A 26,548-nucleotide genomic window follows, 5' to 3' on the forward strand; every position below is an offset into this window, starting at 1 on the left:
AAAAAGATTCCATTGAGCCAGTAAATAGCAGTGATTCTGTTAGTGATAGTGCAAGTCGTCCTACACAATAACCCTCGTTTCTCTTATCTCCCTCACACCAGCCACAAAGGTTTTCAAAGGTAAGCACAGGTTAATTTGTTTATTTTTCTTTTTTACATTTTTTTTTTAAACATTTATTTATTTTTGAGAGACAGAGACAGATTGTGAGTGGGGGAGGGGCAGAGAGAGGGAGATACAGAATCCAAAGCAGGCTCCAGGCTCTGAGCTGTCAGCACAGAGCCCCATGTGGGACTTGAACTCACAAACTGTGAGATCAGGACCTGAGCTGAAGTTGGATGCTTAACCTACTGAGCCACTTAGATGCCCCTGTTTATTTTTCTTTATATGCTGTATTTTCTTTATTTTGTATTATAGTATTGTAATCATTTTTATATGAATGTTTTTGGGTTGTGGAACAAATTGAGTTCCCACTATTTCTGATGGGGAAATGCACTTGAATATACACATGCTTTGGATTACAAGCAAAATGTTTCCAGAACGAATTATGCTCACAAACCAAGGTTTTACTGTACGTTGCGTGAGAAAGTCCTATTTTTCACTTTTGAACAAGATAATTTTGCTACATACAGATATAAATTTTAGGTAGACTTTCTTGTTATGCTAACATAAAAGTATATTTACAGTTAGGTGAGCACAATCATTTGTTCTGTTACAACTGAAAGCTTGTTCTTTCCTAAAGCAGGTTTAGTTGAATGAGTGTATTAATAACTCTCATTGTTTCAGGTAGTCCAGCAGCCTTCAGGAGGTATTGCAAAACAAGTGACCACACTTCCCCATTCCTCAGCATTGACCATTCAGAAATCTGGACAGAAGAAGATGCCAGTGAGCACTGCAATACCTGCCAGTCAGTTTCCTCCAGGTAGACCCCAACCCCCACCCCGCATCCCTGGCCCCATCATACTGGGTTTGGAACATGATGGGGTTTTGTGTTCTCTTTTTTATTTGTTATATTAAGAAAAGGTACTCTTTTAAAAGTAGGACCTAGGAGAGAGGACTGAAAAATCACTAGCACATTCTTTGTATATACATAGCTACTTTTTGGGGATATATATCTTAGAGTAGAAGAAGCAACTACTCAAGGTATTTTGTAATTAGATAGAACAATGTATTAGTGAATAAAGCACTTTTTTTAATTTACAAAAATTGCTATAGCTTTCTTTCTTTTTGAAATGTACTTTTTCTACATTTGGAAATCAGTCTTAACACAAAAGAAGTTTCATGTATTTTTAAAATATGCAAATATAAATGATATATTAACATCACTTGTCACTATTTATGCATATTTTCATAATGCTGGTAATCCTATAGGCTGAAGACTGTATGAAGAGAAATTTTGATTTTTCTAAGATGATTTCATGCAGGGAATAAATTCATTGTCATTTTTGAGTTTAAACATAGTTCTAGGACAGCTTGAAATTTCTTTTGGTTATTCTGGGTATATTAAAAGCTGCTGTCCTGCATTTCTCCTAATATGGCATGACTGATTTTTTTAAAATTCTTTTTTCTTCTTTTGTTTTTATAGCTTCCATTTTAAAGCAGATTACCCTACCAGGAAATAAAATTCTGTCACTCCAAGCATCTCCTATTCAGAAAAATAAAGTAAAAGAGAATGGAATAACATCTTTCAGGTAAAGAAAATAGTTAAAATTTGGTCTGGTTTAAGGAAGTAGTATTAACAAAAAAGATGGCAGAATAGTACTTATAAAATAAATATCTTGATGCCTTTTTAAAAAGCTGACAGTACTTTACTGAGTATAATTTATAAGCAAGTGTATAAATCTTAAGTGTATAGTTCAATGAATTTTGATAAATATACATCCCTGTATAATCAAGATGCTGAACATATCCTTTACCTTCATGCTATTTTCAAATCAATTACCTTCTAACCCTTGCCTCCAGCAACCTCTATTCTTTAATTTGTTTTTTAAAATTTAGAGAGAGAGAGAGAGAGCGCATGCACACACATGACCAGGGAAGGGGCAGAGAGAGAGAGGGAAAGAGAAGCAGGCTCTGCACTGACAGCGCGGAGCCCAACAAAGGGCTTGAACTCACAAACTGCAAGATCACGTACCTGAGCCGAAACCAAGAGTTGGGCACTTAATTGACTGAGCCACCCACGTGCCCCCAGCAGCTGCTATTCTTATGTCCATCCCCATAGATCATTTTTGTTTATTCTTGAACTTTACTTAAATGACAAATTGCATTAACCTTTTTGCATCTTTTTCCTCTCGGCATGTTTTTGAGATTCATCCATATCATTTTGAATATTAAAAGATTGTTCTTTTGTATTGGTGAGAAATAACCTTTGTAGTCTCCTGTTGATGGACATTGGGCTGTTTCCAGTTTTTTTACAGTAATATGTAAAGTTGCTATAAACATTTATATACAGGGGCACCTGCGTTAAAAAAAAATCACATTTATATACAGATTTTTCTGTGAACATAGGTCTTCATTTCTTAAGTAAATATCTAGGAGTTTGATTGCTGGATCAGTAGGTGAGTGTGTGTTTATTTAAGAAACTACCGGGGCGCCTGGGTGGCTTGGTCGGTTAAGCCTCCGACTTCGGCTCAGGTCATGATCTCGCGGTCCGTGAGTTTGAGCCCCGCGTCGGGCTCTGTGCTGACAGCTCAGAGCCTGGAGCCTGTTTCAGATTCTGTGTCTCCCTCTCTCTCTCTGACCCTCCCCCCATTCATGCTCTGTCTCTCTCTGTCTCAAAAATAAATAAAACATTAAAAAAAAAATTAAAAAAAAAAAAAGAAACTACCAAACTTGGGGCACCTGGGTGGTTCAGTTGGTTAAGCGACTGACTTCAGATCATGATCTCATGGTTCATGAGTTTGAGCCGCACGTCGGGCTCTGTGTTGACAGCTTGGAGCCTGGAGCCAGCTTTAGATTCTGTCTCCCTCTCTCTCTGCCCCTCCCCCTCTTGTGTGCATGTGCATGCGCTCTCTCTCTCTCCAAAATAAATAAATATTAAAAAAAAAAAAAAGAAACTGCCAAACTTTACCAAGGAACTGTACCATTTTGCATTCCTGCTAGCAATAATAAGAGTTGATTTGCTCTTCTACTTTGTCACCTCTTGGTATTGTCAGTTCTTTTGATTTTTACCATTCTAATAAGTGTATTATGGTTATTATTGTGTAGTTTTAATTTGCATTTCCCTAATGACTAAAGATATTGAACATCTGTTCTTGTATTTATTTGCTATCCACATACATTCTTTTGATGAAGTGTGTGTTCAAATCCTTTGCCCATTTTTTCTTACTGAGTTGATTTCTTATGGTTGATTTTTTTTTTTTTATGGTTCATTTATTTTGAGAGAGAGAGAGAGACAGCATGAGTGGGGGAGAGGGAGAGAGAATCCCAAACAGGCTCCTCACTGTCAGGGTGGAGCCCAACATGGGGCTCGAACCCATGAACTGTGAGATTATGACCTGAGCTGAAACCAAGAGTCAGACGCTTAACTGAGCCACCCAAGAGCCCTTCTTATGGTTGAGTTTTTAGAGTTCTTTGTGTATTCAAGATCTAAGCTTTTTACCACATAAGTAATTTGGAAATATTTTCTTTATGGTATATTCTATCATTTGCCAGTGTTTCTCACAGAGCAAACATTTAATTTTGCTGAAGTTCAGTTCATTACATTTTTCCTTGTAAATTATATTTTTCACGTTTTACCTAAGAAATATTTGTGTAATCCTAGCTTACGGAGATTATCTTCTGTGCTTTGTTCTAGAAGTATTATAATTTTAGGTTTGTTCTTATATTGATATTCTAAAATTCCTGCCTATTTCCTGTATAAAAATTAGTGTGTGGATATTTTATTTTCTTCTTCCTCAACTTTCTTCCATTTTTAGTTGCATTATTTCTTTGTCATAATTTAAAATAATTTCTGCAGTAGTTTTTCTTCCTTGTCTCCATGTGCATTTTAGTTGTAGGTCTACTTTTATATTAAAACGATCATCATCAGCCCTTTCTCTGACGTTTTCTTAGTTATCTCTTCGTTGGAATGAACCAATTCTACTTGAGTAGAGTTCCTGTACTCAAGAAAGGCTGATTAGTGTAGAATTCCCTAAGTTCTTGTGTGTTAAAAAAAACAAAAAACTGCTGCAGTGTCCTTGATACATGAAGGACATCTGGCTGGATATGAAATTAACATTTTTGTAACATTTTTGTATTGCGTTTTAAAAAATGCTTCTCCACTGCTTGATATTTATGTTGTTTTTATATATTTGATATTCTCATCTGAAGGCCTTGAATTTATTTCTTCATCTTTGAAATGTAATATTTTTGTATCAGGATATGCTGTGAAACATTGCCCATTCTGACCTTAACTTTCTTAGGTTCCCAATTGGCATGTTTAATATGCAGATTCTGCTCTCTTGAGATGCCTATAAAGTTTTCTTGGATTATAATTTGAAATATTAGTTCTAGTCCATTGTTTTATGTTTCACTCTTCAGGGAATGCAGTAGTATGGATTTTATTCTGTTTACCTCCCTTAATTTCCACTATTTTGTCTCTGATCTTTTATTTATCTCCTTTTCATTCCTTTGTTTTTTATCTCTCTCTTCAATGCTTGTTTTTTTATTTTTTAATTAAATTATTTTTTATTTTTTATTTTTTGGAGAGTATGAGTCAGGGAGAGGGCCGAGGGGCAGAGGGAAAGAGAGAATCTTAAGCAGACTCCATGCTTACTTAAGATTCTCTTAAGCAGATTCCATGCTCAGCACGGAGCCTGATGTGGGGCTCTGTCCCAGGACCCTAGGATCATAACCTGAGCTGAAATCAAGAGTCATATGCTCAACCAACTGAGTCACCCAGGCACCCCTGAACATCTTTAAAACAGCTGTTTAAAAGTCGCAGTCGAGTACATCTGTCCCTGGGTCTTTTTCGGGGATAGTTTTCTGTGGATTTTATTTTTCTTTTAATTGGTCATACTTTCATGTTTCTTTGTATGTGTCATGATTTTTTTGTTGAAAACTGGACGTTTAAATCTAATAATGTGGCATCTCTGGAAATTAGATTCTTCGCATTCCCCAGGGCTTGCTGTTTTTTTGTTTTGTATGTGTTTTGTTGTTGAAGGATCAACCTGAGGTATACACTTTAGATCTTAGATCATCTTTAGCCTTTGCTTTTCCCTAGGCATGTTTGATGACATTCTAATTGCCCCCATACATTCTGTTGCCTTTGAATGTCCTAGTCTTTCATGTTGGGCTTCCAAAAGAGGAAAATGAGGGCATGAGGAAAAATGGAGACTGGCCCTTTAAATCCCTTGGCTGTTCCTATGGCTAGAGGGTGAGGACCTTGCAACAGAGGGAGGAGTTGCAGCAACAATGGGCCACTCACTTCATTGTCTACATCTGTATGATCAGAAGCAACAATCAGTAATCCTAGCATATACTCCTGATATTTGGAGAACAGTTTTTTTCCTCATCCTAGTTGCCCCAAGCTTTGTGCAGACTGCTCCAATACATATGCATAGTTGTCTGCTCCAGGGCTGCAGCCTGGGGGATGGGGAGCTTCTGCCAAACTAACAGCTGAAATTGACCCAAATAACCACAGTTTACCTTACCATCCCCTTGGAAGTTGGAAGCCTTCAAAAGATTCAGAAGATCCAAAATAGTTACATTAGACAGATTCCTGATGCTCTTTTGCCATCTCCCAGAATCCTTCTCAGAGTGCTTTTCATAAAGCTTTTCGCCTGGGTTCTTTGACTTTTATTTTGCAGTTTCTTTTTTTTTTTTTTTTTAAGCGAATTACATTTTTTAAAAAATGTTTATTTATATTTGAGAGGGAGAGAGAGACAGAATGTGAATGGCAAGAGGGTCAGCGAGAGACAGGCAGAATCTAAAGCAGGCTCCAGGCTCTGAACTGTTAGCACAGAGTCCAATGCAGAGCTCAGCTCACGAGCCTTGAGATCATGATCTCAACTGAAGTTGGATGCTTGACCAACTGAGCCGCCCGGATGCCCCCTTTTGCAGAGTTTTAGTGCTCCATTCCTTAAGTGAAAAATCATCACACAATGTCAGGTCTGTTTCTTTGTGCCTCAATTCTTTTATAGGATCATGGCCTACACTCTGAGTCTTGGCAGCCTTGAACTTTTTCCTGTCTCTCTATCCTCATGAGTTTGCCTAATGCTCTTTTGGCTTTTCTACTTAGTAGCTGCCCTCTCCATGGCTCCTTAGTGTCTTATTCCTTATCAAGAATTTGCACATGCCCAAAGGAAAAAACAGCATGGAGAGAATTTTGTTTCCTCTCATGAGGAACCTCCTATCATGAGGTTCTCTTCTCTTGGAACTGTGGTTCCTCAAGACCTGGTTTTCCCAGCATTTATCTGCCTTCAAAGAAACTTTAAAAAAATGTTTTGGGCTTTGTTAGTTTTGTTTAATCAGAACAATTGTCTGTTATAAGTGATAGTCTACAGCAGAAGCAGAAGTCCTAGTGTAATTCTTTACACTTTTGTGTATTGCAAATATCTATTGGAGTTAGTGTTTTCAGTACACTTTATGGTGTATTTTAAAGTAGTTGAATTTAGCAATTTCTTATATATGAATTACTTATTGATGTCTTATCCTCCTTGGTATCATAAAGATACCTTTATAATATTCTAACAATTTTTAAGTTTTACTTTTTATATTTAAATCTTGGTCAACAGGGTTTAATTTTGAATTTTTTTAAATGTTAATTTATTTTTGAGAGAGAAGCAGAGGGAAACAGAGGATCTGAAGCAGGCTCCACGCTGTCAGCACAGAGCCTGATACAGGGCTCAAACTCAAACCATGAGATCATGACCTGAACTGAAGTCAGATGCTTAATCAACCTAGCCACCCAGGCACCCCAAAAGGGTTTAATTTTGGATTTGTTTGTTTCTATGACGTAGGGTAGGGATCCTACTTCACTCTTTCTCATATGCATAATCATTTGTTCCAACAACATTAATGAAGACTCAATGATCTGCAATGCCTCCTATGTCATATACACATGGATCTTTTCTAGGCTGTCTATCCATTTTAGTTAATCTTTTCATCTCTGCTTCATCTTTTTGGTTAATTTGTTTATTTCCAGTAGGATGCTTCTCAATTTACCATAACTTCAAAATAAATTTTGAATCTGTTAAGGTACCTCCTCTACCTACCTCTCCTTATTTATTTTCCTTCCTTCACTTTCATATCCCACCTCTCCACTCTTACTGATTTTCATGTCTGTTCTTGGGATTTTGCTGTTCCATATAAATTTAAGTATTTGAATTCCACCAGAAATGTCTGCTGGAATTTTTAATGGCATGGCCTTGAGTCTATTGTCCTTCAGCTGATTTCTTTATAATTTTTAGTCTTCTGTCTATAAACATGATTTATATCTTCATTTATGCATGCTTTCTTAAACATCTTTCGATAAAGTGTTACAATTTCATCTATAGGTATACACAGTTTGTTGAATTTATCTGTTGAATTTATTCTAGGTGCCTCTTTTATTGCTATTATAAATATATTTTTGGTAATTGCCTTTTCTGTTACTACATAGGAATGCACATTGCTTTTTTTTTTTTTTTAATCCTATGCCAACTGCCTTGTTAAGTTCTTATTTCTGATAATTTTTAGATTATTTTGGGTTATTTATGTAGACAGTGATGTCAGGAGTGATACTAGAATTATGGGTTGACTTTTTGTTTTCAACACTTTAAAAATGCTGTTCCCATAGTTTTGTGTGTATGTGTATGTATTCACTTTCAAAGGTAAAACATACAGGGAAAAATCACCCTGAGTTAAACTACAGTGAAACAGCAGCACATTTGAAATCCTACTAACATCAAACATTGGACAATCAAATATTCATTGTTAAAAATTATTATAAAATGGTTAAAAACAAAATGTGGAATCATAAACATGAGCAAGTAATAATTTTCTATTAAAAAAATGAATATGGGACACCTGGGTAGCTCAGTCATTTGAGCATCCGACTTCAATTCAGGTCATGATCTCATGGTTCGGGAGTTCGAGACCCACATCCAGCTTGCTGCTGTCAGTGCAGAGCCTGCTTCGGATCTTCTGTCCCCCTCTCTACCCCTCCCCTGCTTGCGCCTTCAAAAATAAATAAATATAAAAAAATAAATACAGTGATGAAAAAGGACACTTAGAAGTGAAAAATATAATTGCTGAATTTAAAACCTTGTTGGATGTGTAAATCAGATTAAACCTGAGGACCTAAAATGAATTTGCTTTACTCCAGAGAGGATTTGTGACTTTCTTGTAGGAACCAGGGTGACTGTTGACTTGGGACCACTTTAGCACCTGTTCTAGGGAACCTGACTGAACCCAGCAGTCTCAGATACAATTTCTCCACTTTATAAGGGGTCTGAGAACTAGTGCCAGCCACAGGCATTTGTCCCTGAGGCAGTTTTACCTTTAGAGTGTGGTTATTGCTTATTTTTACTGACAACTTTTTTGACAACTTCTGTGCACCCAACATTAGAATGAAAACGTCTTATGCTGGTCTAGTTAGAATGCAGCGTAATTTCTCCTCAGTAAATCTAGTCCACTTACTGCCTGAAGCAAAAATGTCACCATTAGTATTTTCTCTGGGAAATTTCTAGCTTATTACTTTTGCTCATTTATCTGTTGAGTGCTTATTGCTTTCTAGACTTATATATATATATATTGGAGAGTAATTCTTTGTTATATATGTTGTAAATATTTTTCTCCCAGTCTTTTGTTTAACTGGCAACTTTGTTTTTAGTGTCTTTTGTTTTAGAAGATTTTAAATCGCAATATTCGATTTATCACTCATGCTTTATGGCTTTTGAATGTTCCCATTTTCTAAGAAATCCTTCTTCATCCCAAGCTCATAATGATGTGCTTCCATATTTTCTTCCAAGATATGTATACACATCTTGTATATGTACATATACCTTTACCTTTTCAATAATTCTTGATTTTATCTTTGTAAATGTCTGCAGCAGAAATTACCTTTTTCCCAATTGGAATGCCTGTCTCAACAGTAGTTACTAAAGAATTCATTATCCTTACCTTTCTGATTTGAGATGTCACCTTTACCTGATAATAAATTATCACTTATATAGGCACATTTCTAGAATTTCATTTTAGTGCAGTGTTTTTATTTTATTTCTGTGTTAACATTTTTGCATTTTCTATTATGATTCTTTCATTATTTGTTTTTATATCTGATCTGACAAGGTAAACCCTCTGTTTATTCCTTTTTTTTATCAAAGGTATCTTCACTTTATTTTTCTACTGCATGTGAATTTTAGAAATTTAGAATCTATGAACATTTTTTATTGAGGTCATGTGATTAGATTAGTTTAAGGAGAATTGACTTTTTAAAAAATGTTTTTTAATTCATTTTTAAGAGAGAGCAAATGCGAACAGGGGGGAGGGGTAGAGAGAGAAGGGGACAGAGGTTCTGAAGCAGGCCCGTGCTGACAGCAGAGATCCTGATGCTAGGCTCAAACTCAGAAACTGTGAGATTATGACCTGAGCCAAAGTTGGACGCTTAACAGACTGAGACACACAGATGCCCCAAGAAATGATATTTTTTTTTATGATATCAGCTATCTTGAACTGTAGTTCTGTTTGTTGGAATTCAGTAAGGCTGTAGATAACAGGCATACTAAAAAACAGTGGCATGAGTCAGAAGATTGTCTTACATTTGGGAAAACTGAAAGTAAGCAGATCGTTGCAGATATAATGTTGCATGGTGTAAGGGACCCGGGTTTCTTGTTCACTTCCTTTTTGTTCTTCAGACACACTACTCATGTTCCCACTGTACATGGGCATATTGTAGATGTGATATTCCCTGGACTCTCTTTCCTCCAGTCTTCATTTGGCTTGGTCCTCACTTTAGTTTAGAAGTTAACTCTTTAGAGAGTCTTTGCTTAGCCAGCCAACGGAAAGTAGTTTCTTCATTCACACTTGCTGTCTTGTGAAGGACTCATCAGAAAATATCCTGTTTGTTTGTTTACCATTCCTTGTGTTTCCCACTCCTTTTAGACTCTCTGGGTGTTTATAGTCACTTTTATTTACCATTGTATACCTAATGTTTAGAACAAGGCCTGGTCCATAATAAACATTCAAATAGTTGCTGAAGTAATGAATTTTGAAAAGAGAATAGAAGTTTCTATAACCATAGCTATTTTTAAAGGTATCTTTTATTTTTGCAGTAAGATACATTTTTTGTTTTGTGTAATGCTTTATAGTAATTTGGGTTATTCATGGTTTATGCATATCTTTTTAAAGTTACATTTTTTTAAACTTATGTTTGGTTTATTTTGGGTACTTAATGTCACTTCAGTTGTTAAAATGAAGCTTAAAAAAGACCCTTGATGTTGACTCTTGTAAAATAAGAGGAGATAATAGTGTATGCCATTAGATCTTGTCTTGACTTTAACTGGATGAGGTTTAATAACATAGGATGATATCTGCCTATTTTTTCAAAACTACTTGTTTAACTGAATAAAAATTTTTTTTTGTTCATGATTTTTCCACTAAGAGAATTATATTTTCTATTCTGCTTGTCATTGTACCTGGGATGATTAAGGGAACTTATTCACCAGGCACTTAACACCAGTACTTAAACACCAGAGGGAGCCAGAGATTCATGTTTTATTCTTATTTCAGCATTAGAAGTGGCAAATATGACTGTACCTTTGCATGTTTGTTTAGTTAACCTTACTTAAACTGAGTGGCTATTTAATGATAATAAGGAATTATTATTGATTTTTTTGAAGATACGGTAATGCTTTAAGGTTAAGTTTTTTTTTAAGAGTTCTTATAGGAAAAAATAGTAAAATATTCATGGATGGATAATGCATATACATATTACCTCTGTTAGTAGGGGTTTAATGTGTTATTTTTAAACTTTTGCTTTAAAAGACACTTTTAGGAAAATAACATAGGACACGTTACATGCTATTTGCATAGACAGTATTACTTCATTAAATTGGATATCCTTTCTTTTCTTATATTGCAAGAATCAGATTCTCTAATATAGATTAAACGTATGTTCACCTTGCTTCATATGTAGTTTTTTCATCATGTATTTATTAAAGAGTCTGCTTTTCCTTATAGGTACAGGTATAGCCATAATACATGTTGTTATATAACCTATGAAATAATACATATAGTTAATCTTTCCAAAGCAGGACTTTGGAGAGCCGCTAGTGACAAAAGAAACCTCTCATCTTGGAAAGATAAAGCATCAGTGTGAGCTATGCCCAGATTAGCTCTAAATCTAGAGTTAAAATTCAACAAAACAGTCTTCTTGGAGGAGTTGCCTTATACTAGATCTCAATAGAAATTAAGCTCTTAAACATTCTTCGCAGGAAAATTATATGAATAAAGACTTGGGAGAAAAGATACGAAGTCTTTCAAAGATTTTGGCCAGATTTTGTCATAGTAAAATGCCGTTTAGGAAAAATGTTTGTACTTAGGTGCAGAATGAACTGGAAGAAAAGGTATTAGAGGTAGATGAAGCAAAGGTTGAAGTTACATAGGCAGGAAATAGGACATGTCTCTTTTATATGTCATGGGCATCCTCAAGAAGGATCAAAGCCAAGAGATAGTGACAATTGTATGGTATTATTTATAATAAAAATTTCTTAACAGTATTAATAATGGAAAATGTATTAAATATAGGAAGTGGGTGGTAGATACTTTCAGAACAATTTATAAATAAACAATTGCTAGTATAGCATAGGTCAACAATTTCAAAACTACCCATGAACTTACTGAGATTATTGATTTGTGGGCTCACCCAGAATAAAATCTCTGGAGGCTGAACCTTGGCAAGAGTCTGTATTTTAAAAATCCTCATAGTATTTCTGCTGCTCATTATAAGTTTGGGACTGTAAGTATAACCATCAGGTTTCCAAATGTGATCTATAGAAAATAGTTTTGAAAATGAGGACTTTTTCAGGGAATTTGTGAAGTTAAAACAATTTTAATTTTAATACTACTACTACTACTAATAATAATGTTATTTGCCCTTTTCAGTATATTATTTGATTAGTGGTTCAAAAACTACAGTGGCAAAACCTCTGGCACCTTAGTATTATTCAAGGCAGGGACACAAAACTATGCTGGTAGCCATTCATTCTTTACCCTCACACACTCACAGTAAATGAAAAGAACCTAGATGTTTTGTTTGTTTGTTTGTCTTTAATGAGATGTCATGCATTATTATTTTTATTAGGTCTCAACCCTTGAGTACACACCTGTTTAGTATTCTGTGTGACAAAATAGGAGGTTTGCATAAAGCTCTTCTGCATGTTGGGGTCTCAAGGTTGTCTCAAGGACAAGTGCTTGCGCTTGTGTTTCAATTGTGAGCTAAACTAACCACTTTTCATGGAGCACCACTTTTACTTGAAAGAACAAAGAGCAACTGAAAAACAAACGGTGGTTATTTAGACTTGGGAATTTGACAGATATTTTTGTGAAAATGAAAAAACGGAGCCTGTCACTTCAGGGAAAACAACTGACAGCATTTATTTGCCAGTGATAAAGTTTGAGCTTTTTAAGCAAATATTAAAAATTTGCAAACCTTGTATCCACTACCATGAGCTTAACATCTTCTCAATACTTAGATTTTCTGATAAGATCAGTGCAGATATTAACATGTGATTTTGGATTGCGTATGGTGAATCTAAATTTGGAAGATCTGTGTAAACTCAGTGACACAATATTTTTCAGATTACCAACACATGATGTTACAAAACCATGCATTAAAGGTTCATCCAAAGTGAAGAGGGTCAATGGATTTTTAAAGAGATTGGAAAAAAGAGCACAATGCTATCCTTCTGAGTGATTAGTTTTTAATTTTGGCATTGTTAGCATTAAAATGGTATTTATGTTAATATGTGATGGTTTCATTACTTTTCAATGAAGAAATACTCATTTAAAAAAAAAGATTTTATTTATTTATTTTGAGAGAGAGAGAGAGCAGGGGAGGGGCAGAGAGAGGGGGAGAAAGGGAATTCCAAGAAAGCTCCGCACTGTCAGCACAGATCCTGACGTGGGGGTTGAACCCACAAATTGTGAGATCATGACCTGAGCCAAAATCAAGAGTTGGATGCTTAACCAACTGAGCCACCCAGGTGCCCCCCAAAATATTTTATTTTTAACTAATCTCTGCACCTGACGCAGGGCTCAAACTTACAACCCTGGGATCAAGAGTCATATGTTCCACCAGCTGAGCCAACCAGGTGCTTCTACATACTCATTTTTGATTTCTGATATGGTTCTAGTTTCTAATACAGTTTTCATTCAAAATCTTATAATAGCTACAGTTTTCACCCAAGCTAGATAAGGGAATTGATGAATAGAGATGTGAACAAATTTGTTCAAGGTCATCCTTTTAATAACTGTCAGAACAGGGACTGAAACCTTGGTCTCTAACTCTAGAATTGGTACAGTTAGTTAATTAATTAATTAATTAATTATCTTGAGAAAGAGCACAAGAGCCAGCAAGAGCAGGGGAGAGATGGGTGTGGAAGGGGGGTAGAGAATCTCAAAGCAGGCTCCATGGAGCCTGGAGGCTGACACTGGGCTCAGTCTCTGAATCTGACTGTCAGATCATGACCTTAACCAAAATCAAGAGTTGGACGCTTTACTGACTGAGCCACCCAGGTGCCCCAGTGGTCTTAATTTTATAACTCCGTAGTTTTCCAAGTGTGGTCCACAGAGTGTGTACCTCACAGACACCTAAGTATGTTTGTTTAAAAGCAAACAAACAAACAAACAAACAAACCAAAAAAAACCCTCTATAATAGACCCACTGAACATGAATTGTGGGTGCTGAATGGGTGTGTATTTGATTGTGAGACCTGCATTTTGAACATACTCCTGGGTGGTTCTTAAAATCACTAAGGTTTGGGAAGTCCTTCAGTATGTTACACTACATTTGAGTCAAAAGAGGAAAGACAAAAGGGATTTCCCATGAGAAAAATAACTTCACAGAGGCATGAAAGAGGAATAAATAGGGTGTTGTGTGAGTTTATGTGCTGGCTATGGTATAGAGGTTATGCCTGAGGGTGGTTAAAAAAAAAAAAAAAGGATTGAAGGCAAAATTATTTTACCAGGGATTAGTAATCGAAGGGAAAAATTTGATCTTAAAATAAATTTTTTCTTTATACTTTCTAAACAAATTTATTCTACTAAGTAATATATATATTTTGTACAATATTCAAAAGGAAAAAAGGATATACAATGGAAAAATATGGTTCTCCCTTGCTTCTTTTTCACTCTGCTACCCAGGTTCCCATTCTAGAGCCAACCACTGTTAGCAAATTCTTGTGTATTTTTCTGGATGTAATTTTCTCAAAATAGATGGTAGTATATAATACATCATGTTTTACATTTTGTTTTTTACAACTTAGTGGTAATAAATCTTGGAGATTGTGCTATCCCAGTGTATATTCATTGTGATTTGAGATTTTTATCAGTTACATAATGATGAATAGTTAAGCTATTTCCAGTGTTTTGTACTAGGAAAACAAAGCTGCAGTGGCTATCATTTCACATAATTTCTAGAAAGAAGTGCTTATTCATTTTAAATTGTCAGATAATATCAAGTAAATCTCCACAGAGGTTAGATTTACAAATTACACTGAGCAACAAAGCTTACAATAGCATATTTTCACATGTTCTGATGAACTTTATTAACAAGTTTTTTCCAGTCTAACAGGTGAAAGGTTATATCTTGTATTTCTCTTATGAGTCGAACATCTTATTTTTGAGTCATTTTAAACTTTCTGTTAACTGAAAATTCTTGTGCTTTGTCCATTTTTCCATTGGATCATAGGTTCTTTCCTTAGTTATTTGTAGGAGCTCTTTGTATATTAAACTAATTCCTTTTCCCATGATATGAATTACTTCCTTCAATCTTCGGTCTAATATGTAGGGATTGTTATTGTCTCCATTTTACTGACAGTGCAGGTCTAGAAAGATTGATTTGCTTTATTTCATACAGATAATAACTGGCAGTCAGGATTACACTATGGGCAGTTCGACTCCTCATTTTTACCCACTGTTCTTCTCAGTATATTGTAGTAGATAAATAGCACACTGTTCTGAATACATGGAAGTTTCCTCAACTATTTACCATTTACATACTACTCTGCTAAGAATGAGAGAGGTGATAAAAATAATATATTTATTATACTTAGTATATTTGTTGAATATAATCAATACAGTTAGTCTAGTAGGAGTTTAAGAGAAATAGGCTGATTTTTTTTGTATTTACAAAATAACCATATGTTCATTTATTTACCATTTATTGAATATTTACTATATGAAGCATAATCCTGGAAATTAAAGACACTTTCTGCCCTCATTCATAGGTTAATATGGGAGATAAGCAAGTAATCCAGTGCTTAAAATATGGTAGAGTAAGTGCTGTGGTGGAGTATGTAAAGACTACCTTGGAATATCCAAGTCCCCCTCCCAGACAAGTGGGGACGTGCTGTATTGCATTTCAGTAAAGTTATTTGTGTGTGTGTGGGGGGGGGGGGGGGCTTAATACAGGTTATCCCTTGAAATATGCTGATTTTTAGAATAGGAAGCAGAGTAAAACCTACCATAACAGAGACAAAACATGTTCTCAGAAGTTAAAAAGTTGGAGCAATTGGACACATGCTTTTTTTTAAAGTATCAGTATTAGTATTTTATTAGCATAAAAACAAAGTAAAAACATAACAAAAGTTTAAAACAAATTAAAGTGGCATTTCTAAACTACACATTTGAAAAGGACTGGGATATAGGTAAGACTTTTGACAACTGAAAGATAATCAAAGAGGAGTTTGAAGACTAGAACTGGAAGTAGGGAATGTTCTGAGCAAGGCCAGAATCAGTGAGCTGTGTGATAGTGAGTAATGGGAGGTAAGAGTGCTAAGTTAAGGTCATCACCTGGAAAACCTTGAATATCAAGTTAAGTTATTGGCAGAGTGAGAGATTTTTAAACAGGAGAGTAATACGATTCTCTCTACTTTAGAAGAATCAGTCTGGTGCTGGTATAGATCTTAAGAGGGTGGAAGACATTTAAGAAGTCAGGCATAAGCAGTGGATAACTTTATCAAAAGCTAAAGAATTAGATCCGTTTTAGAAGCCAGATTGCAAGACATTAATGATAATTGGGTAATGCTTCTTTAATTTTTACATAGTAATTCATTACAACCCACAGAATCTTGAATTGGAAAGCTTTTTCTATTAAGGCATTATTAAATTTCCTTTTTGCATATCTTAAAAAGAAAACAGAACAGATTATTTTTCATAGTACCTTCATAAAAAGACACTGCATTAGATCAGAAGACTTGAAGATATAGTTCAGAGAGTCTCATTTTCTTCTTCAGAATTAAAACCAAACCAAAATCACAACGGTGCTTCAACATCAAAGCCTTTAATACTGTCCTGGCCTATCTTAGCTTTATTGATAATGCTGTTACAGCATTGTGTTGTCTTTTCTTTCCATCAGTCTGCCTCCTGTCTTAGAGGAAGTGTTAAATGGCTTGGGTGCTATTTACTGTGGCACCTTTTCCTCTTCCCTCAGTAGGGGTCTTCCTCTCTATTGCTGCCACCCTCGGTAACCATAGCAACTGACAGCTGTACTAGAGGGAGCTGTGTTCAGCTTGGGGCCAAATAGGAGGAGGGAAGGCAGGCACGAACAAATCTTATTGGGCAGTTAGTTCCTTGCTTATTTCAGAGGAGGGCTGCAAGAAGATTCTTAAAAACATGGGACTGTCTCCTCTTTGATGAATTCTGTTCATTTTTAGTACTCTGGTAGTAAGTACTAGTAAGTACTGGTAGTAAGTATGCCTGGTACTGTTCTCTGCAGCCTGTGTGTGAGATTTCAACAGGGAGTATGCAGAAACCCCTTGGAAGCAAATTGCAGTTTATAGGGCCTGTGTACCTGACAAACATCTGAGATTGTAAGCATTTGGTGTTGTGTGCATGTGTGTAAAGACCTTGTTTTATATACCTTAAACAATTCTACTTTTTTTAATGTTATTTTTGAGACAGAGACAGAGACAGAGACAATGTGAATGGTGGGGGAGGGGGTGTGCAGAGAGGGAGAGAGGGAGACACAGAATCCAAAGCAGGCTCCAGACTCTGAGCTGTTAGCACAGAGCCCGACGTGGGGCTTGAACTCAGGAACTGTGACATCATGACTTGAGCCGAAGTTGGATGCTTAACAGACTGAGCCACCCAGGCCCCCCTACCTTAAGCAATTCTGATTTTCTTTTTAAGGGAAGATTGATGTTATATGTTTAAACTTCATGTTTTCTATTTCCAGGTTTCTTTTCCTACATGTTTATTTACTATTTTTTAAATATCACTAATAATTTTTATTGGGTAATTCATGTACACAGTACAGTATTCAAAAGGTAGAAAAGAGTATACTATGGTATAAAGTAAGTCTTTCCTATCCCTACTTCCTTGTTTTCCTCTCCAGAGAATTTCTCATTTATCTTTCCAGAGATATGTGAGGTTATACCCATATGTGTATGTGTGTGTGTATGTGTGTGTGTCTGCGTGTCTGTCTGTTTCCCAAGGGACAGTTTCTTCTCTACCTCTTTTTTTTTTTTTTTTTTTTTCTGCTCCATAGTACTCCTTGGCAGTTGTTCTGTATCAGGTCAAAGAGGATTCCCTCATTCTTTTAAGTGGCTGAGAGGGACCTTTGAAAACACCTAATCTAAGTTACTCATTTTTAAAAAAAATTTTTTATTAATTTTTATTTTTTAATTTTTATTTATTTTTGAGAGAGGCAGAGACAGAGCATGAGCTGGGGAGGGGCAGAGAGAGAGGGAGACACAGAATCCAAAGCAGGCTCCAGGTTCTGAGCCATCAGCACAGAGCCTGACAAGGGGCTTGAACCCACAAGCTGTGAGATGATGACCTGAGCTGAAGTCAGATGCTCAACCGACTGAGCCACCCAGGCACCCCTAAGTTACTCATTTTTAAAGGAAATTTGAGTCCTAGAGATGGTAAGTAACTGGTTGGGTTTCAATTTTAGAGTGAACTAGTTCTTCATTAATGTGTAGTTGGCCTTTTTTAAAAAAATAGATATTGTTTATTAAAGCAGGTTTAGGTTCACAGCAAAATTGTTCGGAAGATACAGAGAATTCCCCTAATCCCACACATGCATCACCTCCCTCATTATCAACATCTCCCACCAGAGTGATCATTTGTCACAGTTGACAAACCTGCATTGGCCATCAGTATCCCTCAAAGTCCAAAATTTACATTACAGTTTGCTGTTGGTGTAGTACATCCTATGGGTTTTAACAAATGTATAATGATGTGTATCCAACATTATAGTATCATACAGAGTACTTTCACTGCCCTAAAAATTCTGTGTTCTGACTATTCATCTCTCTCCTCGCTAAATCTCTGGCAACTGCCGGTCTTTTTAGTTTGCCTTTTCCAGAACGTCATATAGTTGGTATCATACGTTATGTAGCCTTTTCAGATTGACTTTTTTCACTTAGTAATATGCATTTAAGTTTCCCTGTATGTCTTTTCATGGTGTGACATCTCAATTTTTTTTTTTTTTTTTAGCACTTAATAAAACTCCATTGTCTGGATATGCCACAATTTATTTATACACTTAGTTACTGAAGGACATCATGATTATTTCCAAGTTTTATCTGTTATCTTTGAAGCTGCTCTAAACATCTGTGTACAAGTTTTTGTGTGGACATAAGTTTCCAACTCCTTTGGGTAAATCGAAGTGCAGTTGTTGGATTGTACAGTAAAAGTATGTTTAGTTCTGTAATACACTGCTAAATTGTCTTCCAGGGTGACTGTACCATTTGGCATTCCCACCAGCAGTGGATGCGAGTTCCTGTTGCTCCATATCCTCACCAGCATTTGATGTCAGTGTTTAGGATTTTGCCTTTTCAAACAGATGTTTAGTGTTATCTCATTTTAACGTATATTTCTCTGGTGAAAGGATGTGGAGCATCTTTTCATATGCTTCTTTGCTATCCGTACATCTTTGGTGAGGCATCTGTTAGGTCTTTGGCCCATTTTTTAATTGGTTTGTTTTATTGCTGAGTTTTAAGAGTTCTTTGTGTATTTTGGATAACAGTCCTTTATCTGATGCCTTTTACAAATATTTTCTCCCAGTTTGTGTAGCTTGTCTTTTCATTCCCTTGATATATCAGGTTTTTTGTTTGTTTGTTTGTTTTTTGCACTTTAACGTAATCTTTACCCTCAACATGAGGCTCAAACTCACAACCCCAAGATCAAGAACCACATGCTCTACTGACTGAGCCAGCCAGGTGCCTCTTGAGACCTGGGGTTTTTAGAAATATTTTTCACTCAGACCTTTTATTTTTTTATTTGGATCTTGGTCCATCTTTGGGTTTATGGTGTCTGCCATTCTTACACTTAAGATGTTTACCTGTTTAGATGTTTCTGGAAACACTACTTATGTAGGTGGCAAAATAATTCTTAGAACCATTTTTGGCATTCATACTTCTGACAATACCTCTGTGACATTTGATAAGGCGGACTGCAAGCATTTTTGTATAGTTTCTTTGTATTGCATGTTTTATTTTTCCCTTTGTAAAGACTCACCTCTGAATGTTAGGGTTTTAAATCTGTTCAGATTATGAGACTCTTGTTCTATCTCTCACTTTCAACTGCCGTGTCTAGCTTTCTTTTATTTAGTTGTTTTTGTTTTTTTTTAAATCTCTCATATATGTTTGAGCATCGTCTCTTTTCCCCTCACCCCTAAACGCTGCTTTTTAAAGTGGAACACCAGAGGCCTTCATTTCTTGAGTACTTGACAATTATAATTTATTTCCCTTTCCCATGCACAAATGCATTACCACAGGGAGTTTCATAATTTAAATCTATTGACGTGAGACCACATGATATACCATTTGGACCATGCAATAAAGAGAAGCAACATCCTTTTTATATAATCATGTTTGTGTAAATTATGTTATACGTTGATAGGTGAGTTATGATCGGTAACCTGCTTGTTATTACATACGGTGATAAGGATGCTGTGAGGGAATTTTCGTATTTCTTTTCTCTCTTCTCTACCCTTAAACAGATACGCTCATCTTAGCACTGTAGCCATGTAGCAATCCTATTAGATAAAAACAACTATTTAATTTTGCTGGTGCGATGCAAGGAGCTCAAACATATTTTGTGTTTTATATATATGTCATGTTAGTATGTGTGTGTGTGTATAATTTTATATCTTGTATGTAGACCTTTGCAGCCATTTGCTCGAGGATGTGGTTTAATGAATTCAGTTGGTACAGATGGAGCACACCAAAAGTCTCAGGCAGAAAATCAAAACTAGTTTTAACCATTTGGTTTCAGAATAGTCAGTCAAGAAAGCTTCTTTTCAAGGGTCTTTATGTGGGTACGGACCTTTGAGGACCAGGGGATTTCTCCTGCTCCTCAGTGGAACAGTAGAGTACACTGGGGAAATCAGAGGGCATTTAACATCTTGGATGAAAACAAAGAAGTCTGTTTTCATTTCTTTGTCTCTTCATTTCAGGGCATTTGTGGATAACTTAGTTTAACTCCCAAGTCCCTCATTGACTAAACTGAAAGACAGAGAGATGGACACTAGGAGACACAGTTGCTTCTGATTCATCTTTCTGATTAAATATACACTAATGGTTAGACATTTCAATTAATTTTAAAAGCTTCCAGGGAAAGATAGCTATTGTTCAGTTCTCTTGCTTGGATGAATTGAGAAATTAATGTCTGTAGTTATAAGGAAAGATCTGTAATTCTTTGCTCTCTTAAATCATTCATGTACAGATCACCAACCACCACCACCACCAAAAAGCTATCTTTTTTTCCTCTTAGGGATGAAGATGACATCAATGATGTGGCTTCCATGGCAGGGGTCAACCTCAGTGAAGAAAATGCTTGCATCTTAGCAACAAACTCTGACTTGGTTGGCACACTTGTTCAGTCATGTAAAGATGAACCATTTCTTTTCATTGGAGCTCTACAAAAGAGAATTTTAGACATTGGTAAGTGCAGACTTATGATTGTTGACCTGAGAGTACTGTCTGTTCCAGGGAAAGTATTATCAAAAGAGACAGCCTGGGTTGGTGTTCCTGGAACTCTGAGGCTTAAATAAGGCTGTGGGAAGAATCAGGATTTCATGGGTGTTCTAGAAAGAGGCGTTTCATTTTAAAAACTACTAATGTAACTTAAATCATAACCTACTGTTTTGGGTTTAGATAATAGAAGTTAATATTTTATTTATATTTCTTAGAAAAAGATGTGTGTATTTTTATGTGAATTTGTACACATGACATACAATTTTTTTTCTGTCCTGTTCCTTTCTTGGTTGGACTTAAGTACATATGTATACATGTGCATGCATACATTATAAGTTCATGTTTATGAAATACAGAAACTGCCAAATATTGTGGAACAGAAATACAGAAGTTGAGAGTAAGTCCCTTTTTTTTTTTTTTTTTAAATCTCAACCCTGAAATTAAACTTGTTGCCCTAAAAGAACTAAATTAAAATACTAGGTGTCTTTCTGGGTCCAAAAGTAGCTATTAGATGGCTGCAGCGTGTAGAAGGAAATGGAAAAAATGTACCAGTTTTGTTCTGGAGCCACACAGCTTTTTTGTTGTTCTTTAATACCAAACTTGCAGTAATGTGAGAGACTGCACTCTCCCCATATTGACTGAGAAATGAGACAGTTTGGAGAGAGAATATTGCCTGTGAGTTATCTCATTTCTTGTGTCCTAACCCTGGGACTTTTTGGAGTCCTTTCTCCCATATCAAATTTGGGAGGTCAATACTAGTGACCTTTGAGTATACTTTAGTAAGAATCTTTATTATTATTATTTTTATTATTATTATAATTATTAAATGTTTATACTTGAGAGAGAGAGAGAGAGAGGGAGGGAGGCAGGCAGAGGATCCAAAGCGGGCTCTGCGCTGACAGCAGACAGCCTGATGTGGGTGGGGCTCTATCCCAAGAACCGCAGGACCATGACCCCAGCTGAAGTTGGATGCTTAACAGACTGAGCCACTCAGGCACCCCAAGAATCTTTATATTTTATATTGAAGCCCTAACACAAAAATCTGAAGGTTTCTGATTTCTGATTATACCCATGGTATTTTTTTTTTTTTTTTTTTTTTTTTTTTTTGAGGGAGACAGAACGAGTAGGAAAGAGGGAGAGAGAGAGAGGGAGAGAATCTTAAGCAGGCTCCATGCTCAGCACGGAGCCCAGTGTGGGACTGCATCCCATGACCCTGGGATCATGACCTGAGCTGAAATCAAAAGATGCTCAACCAACTGAGCCACCATGGTATTTTTAAAGACTACAAAGTACATTACTATTACATATTTTAAATCTGTTTTGCAAAATAATAAATGTTTGAGCTCCCGCACCTTTTTTTTAAAATCTCTAATGTAACTTGGGTATGTTATCTTTTTTATTATGAAAAACTAGAATTTATAAGCAGGCCAAAAGTATAGGAATTCAGAAGAGCTCTTGTTAAAATGTTTGCCGTTTGCTTGCATTTTGTTTGACTTTTCTCCCTGCCCTCTCCTTCTCCTTTTCCTTCTTTCTTCCCTTTCCTTTATTTTTATTTTTATTTTTATTTATTTTTTAACTTTAGAGACAGAGCATGAGACAGGTGGGAAGGGGGCAAGATTGAGAAAGAGAGAGAGAAAGAAAATCTTAAGTGTACTCCAAGCTCCGTGCTCGGTGTGGAGCTCAGAGACCTATGCAGGGCTTAATCCCATGTCCCTGGGATCGTGACCTGAGTTGAAATCAAGAGTCCAACACTCAACCGACTGAGCCAGCCAGATGCCGTGTTTTCCTTTCTTACTGTTTCAATTTCTTCTTTGCCTAAGTGTTGTGTACGGTGTAGGAGCCAGTTCCTTAATTTTGGAAGACGCATTTTACAGTCCTGTGATGGCTTAGGAAACTTACTGGTATTGACTCCATGTAACTAACTATATAATTATCTAGAGCTTTGGTAGAGTAGAAGTAGATACTTAGTTTTATTCGTTCCCACCCCACCCCCTAACAAATTTTGTTTTTAATTTGACTTAAACTTTGATTATATGATAGGAAAGTCTTTGGCATTGCAAGAACAGTTTGATCATTTAGGACAGGGATGGGCAGTTTTTCTCTACAAAGGGTCAGATAGTAAATATTTGCCACTTCGTGGGCCATATGGTTTGTATCACGGCTGCTCAACTCTGCTATTACATTGCAAGAGCAGCCTTAGAGAATATGTAAACAAATAGGCAAGACTGTATCCCTATCGAACTTCATATACAAAAAGAGATCAAATTTAATTTGCCAGCCTCTGTTTTCAAGAAGAATTCTGGAAACAGCTGTTTGTATTTTCAGTCCTTAATAATCACAAATGTGTCACTTAGTAGGATAGAAAATTGCAAAACTTCTTACTTCTGAATTACCTAAGCTTTTTAAAAAACAATAAAACTATAGAGTGAGTGGAATTATGTATTTCTAGGAATGTTTTCCATTTATAGTAAAATTCCATCTTTACAGAACAGATCAGAACCAGGACTATTCCTTAATAGTCTAAAGTTCCAGAGAATTTTTTTTGGAAGGTTTTTCTACTTAAATGTTAGGATAGTAAACATGCCAATGTTTTTCCTTTTTTTGTTAATTACCTAAATTAAATTACAGACATTCTATAAAATCACATAACAAGCTTTCAAGTACCAGCTAGATTTTTTAAATCAATTATGTTGATTTAAAGAGAGTGTTATATTTAAAAGTGGGAATTTTTTTTTTTTTTTTTTAATTTTAGAGAGTGAGCACAAGTGGGGGAGAGGGGTGGAGGGGGAGAGAGAGAGAGAGGGAGGGAGGAAGAGAGGGAATCTTAAGCAAGGCTCCACATGCTCAGTGCAGAGTCTGACACAGGGCTCGGTCCCACAACTCTGGGATTGTGATCTGAGCTGAAATCAAGAGTTGGACACTCAACCAACTGAGCCACCCAGGTGTTGTAACTTGGTAACTTTGTCATGTTTTATTATCAGTGGATTAAAGATATTAGAACATTTGAGTGTTCGTTAAACCCTGGAATTGTCTGCAGATCCCCTCACTTGTTTATTTCTAATACTCTAAAACATGATTTTTTTTTTTTTTTTACATAGGATGAACGATTTTATAAATACATATAAAATTATTTTTGAAGTTTCCCTCCAAAACACTACATATTTCTATGTGTTCATTTTCTTTCCCTTAGTCATGAACTGACATGTCATCACCCATCTACCCATGTTTAGTTGTAACTTTAATCATTGGATGATTTTGAAATTGTGTCCTTTATGTAGAAGACCTCTGCTATTTATGTATGCTGACAGTTTTAGTAGAGTAGCTTTGGCTTTGTAGTGTTTTTTCCCTGCTTGAATCTAAAATTGGCGATGAATTCAGTTTTGCTGGATAGCAACAAACCACATTTTGAAGGTTTGGCTTAGGAGAAGCTAAATAGTTTTATATCTTCTTCCTGTCTGCTGTGCTATAGCCTGCATTTTGGACCTTGAGCGCTTTTTTGGAGGTTCTAGTAAGGGAATGCAGCTACTCACATACCTCTGACCAAAGAATGGCCCTCCTCTATCCAGTTCTGTCAGTTCAAGGGAACATGTAGCTTTGGGAGGGATGCACAAGGAACACTGAGAGAGGAAAGGGACTGCGCCTTGGCAGCCAGATCAGCCACATCCACCCTGGTGATCAGATGTCACAGCCAGGTAGCCCTCACATCCTATAGCCTATACTTTGAAGTTTAACATTTATTATGAAATAGTGTTAAAGAATGAATATAAGATTTGTTGGCTTAAAAGCCAACAATTAATTAAAATTAAAGCCTATCTTTGCTATTTTGCTGTACTCATTCACACTGGGAGTATTTAAGGGTATATTTCAGATGAGAGTGCAAAAGCAAACTCTTATGTTTGTTAAAAATAAACACAATAGTACTATTAAAAACTCATTTAAATTAGCCAATCTAATTGGCTATATCTTTAGAATTAGGTCTCTGTTGATACAGGTGGTTCACTGAGCTGAGGAATTATTATTCAAAAACTGATAAGATTGATTTATAAATGAGCCTTCTGCCTTTGGGTATGTGGTCCAAGTTGTTTTCTTGAATCTTTCTTCCTAGTTAGCAGAAAGAAGAATAGAAGTTTGGTTTATTTATGGAATGAGATATAGTGAGAGAGAAATTATTCAAATGGAGGAGTGAAATGATGAGGTTTTGAATGTATTTCAACTTATAAATTAATTACCAGGCCAGTTTATCAGAACATGAGTTAAAGCAAAATAAGCATGTTTGGTAATGGACAAAAGAAATGTAGGTATGTCTTGTAGACAAGGCAGTAACAGAGACCCACAATCTAAATTCATTGAAATAAATGTTGTAAATTGTTAACAGTGTCAAACAGGGCAAAATGTAATTTTCTATTTTTTTAATTACTGAAATTAACAGAATACGGCACTAATTTCTGCAGTTACCATTTTCCTCCCTGAACACTAGACTTGATTTGTGTTCTTATTAACTTTGTCCTATAAATGACCTTGCAAGGAGAATGATTCTAGAGGCTAAGTGAAACAATGTCTATATTTTCTGAGGCTTCAGGCTAGGTTTTATTAATGTAATGTCTAAGATCTTTGAAGTTGTGACTTTACCAGGAAAATCATAATCTCCAAACCTTTATTCATAATGGGTATGACTTCCAGGGGGAACAGAATACCTGCTGTGCTAATTATTTCAATTATCAGCCACTACTAAAACACGTAATGGATTTTCTCTGCTTCCACAGGTAAAAAGCATGACATTACAGAACTTAACTCTGATGCTGTGAACTTGATCTCCCATGCAACACAGGAGCGATTACGAGGCCTTCTAGAAAAACTGACTACAATTGCTCAGCATCGAATGACAACATACAAGGTAAAGGAAATCATTAAAGAAATACAGACTCTCCTCTTTCCTCTTTGTTGTGTTAAAGATAGTTTTTTGGTGTGGATTCATATTCTAAGTATATTTTTATAAAGGAAATGGTCAAGATGTAGTTCATACTGGTAGACAAAGTTTCATTCCTAATTTGCCTGATTTAGATACGCTTACATGACAAATAAAATAGAGTTTAAAATTGTGTCCAAAGCTTCTGTGTCAGTGTAGATTGAGATATGCATCTGTTCTGCCTCAGACTTCTACAGCTTTTGATTAGGAGGGAGAATGTGTTAGAATGGAATATTGGATAGCTGTGTTCTCTTCAGTGATCTGTAATCTGCTAGCATTGTTGTTCCTTTTTAATAAGTTAAATAATTGCATTGAGTGCTAATGCTGGTGCCGCTCATTATCATTATTGGCTGCTTTTTAAACAAATTAAATGCAAGGATAGCCTGTCTTGTCCCTTGTGGTATGAACCAAATCACTTGCCATCATGAAGATGAAAGCACTTGATTTATTTGCATTATGGTTTTGGTCGAGAGCGAAT

The 26,548-nt window shown here is 35.9% G+C and overlaps 1 protein-coding gene across 7 annotated transcripts in view; it reads left to right on the top strand.

The window, feature by feature from the left end:
• The window catches only part of TAF4B (TATA-box binding protein associated factor 4b), a 179,024-nt gene that overhangs the window by 38,913 nt on the left and 113,563 nt on the right, over positions 1 to 26,548 (top strand). For all 7 annotated transcript variants that reach the window (XR_006195060.1, XR_006195061.1, XM_042909611.1 and 4 more), the window contains 4 exons: positions 784 to 919; positions 1,583 to 1,688; positions 20,902 to 21,071; positions 25,868 to 25,998. Coding sequence is in view for 5 of the 7 variants with exons in the window: in XM_042909611.1 (XP_042765545.1) it covers positions 784 to 919; positions 1,583 to 1,688; positions 20,902 to 21,071; positions 25,868 to 25,998 (543 nt within the window). In the remaining 2 variants the exon portion in view is untranslated. The remainder of the gene's footprint in view (positions 1 to 783; positions 920 to 1,582; positions 1,689 to 20,901; positions 21,072 to 25,867; positions 25,999 to 26,548) is intronic.

Source organism: Panthera leo, chromosome D3 (assembly GCF_018350215.1).
Source record: "Panthera leo isolate Ple1 chromosome D3, P.leo_Ple1_pat1.1, whole genome shotgun sequence".
Classification (NCBI taxonomy): domain Eukaryota; kingdom Metazoa; phylum Chordata; class Mammalia; order Carnivora; family Felidae; genus Panthera; species Panthera leo.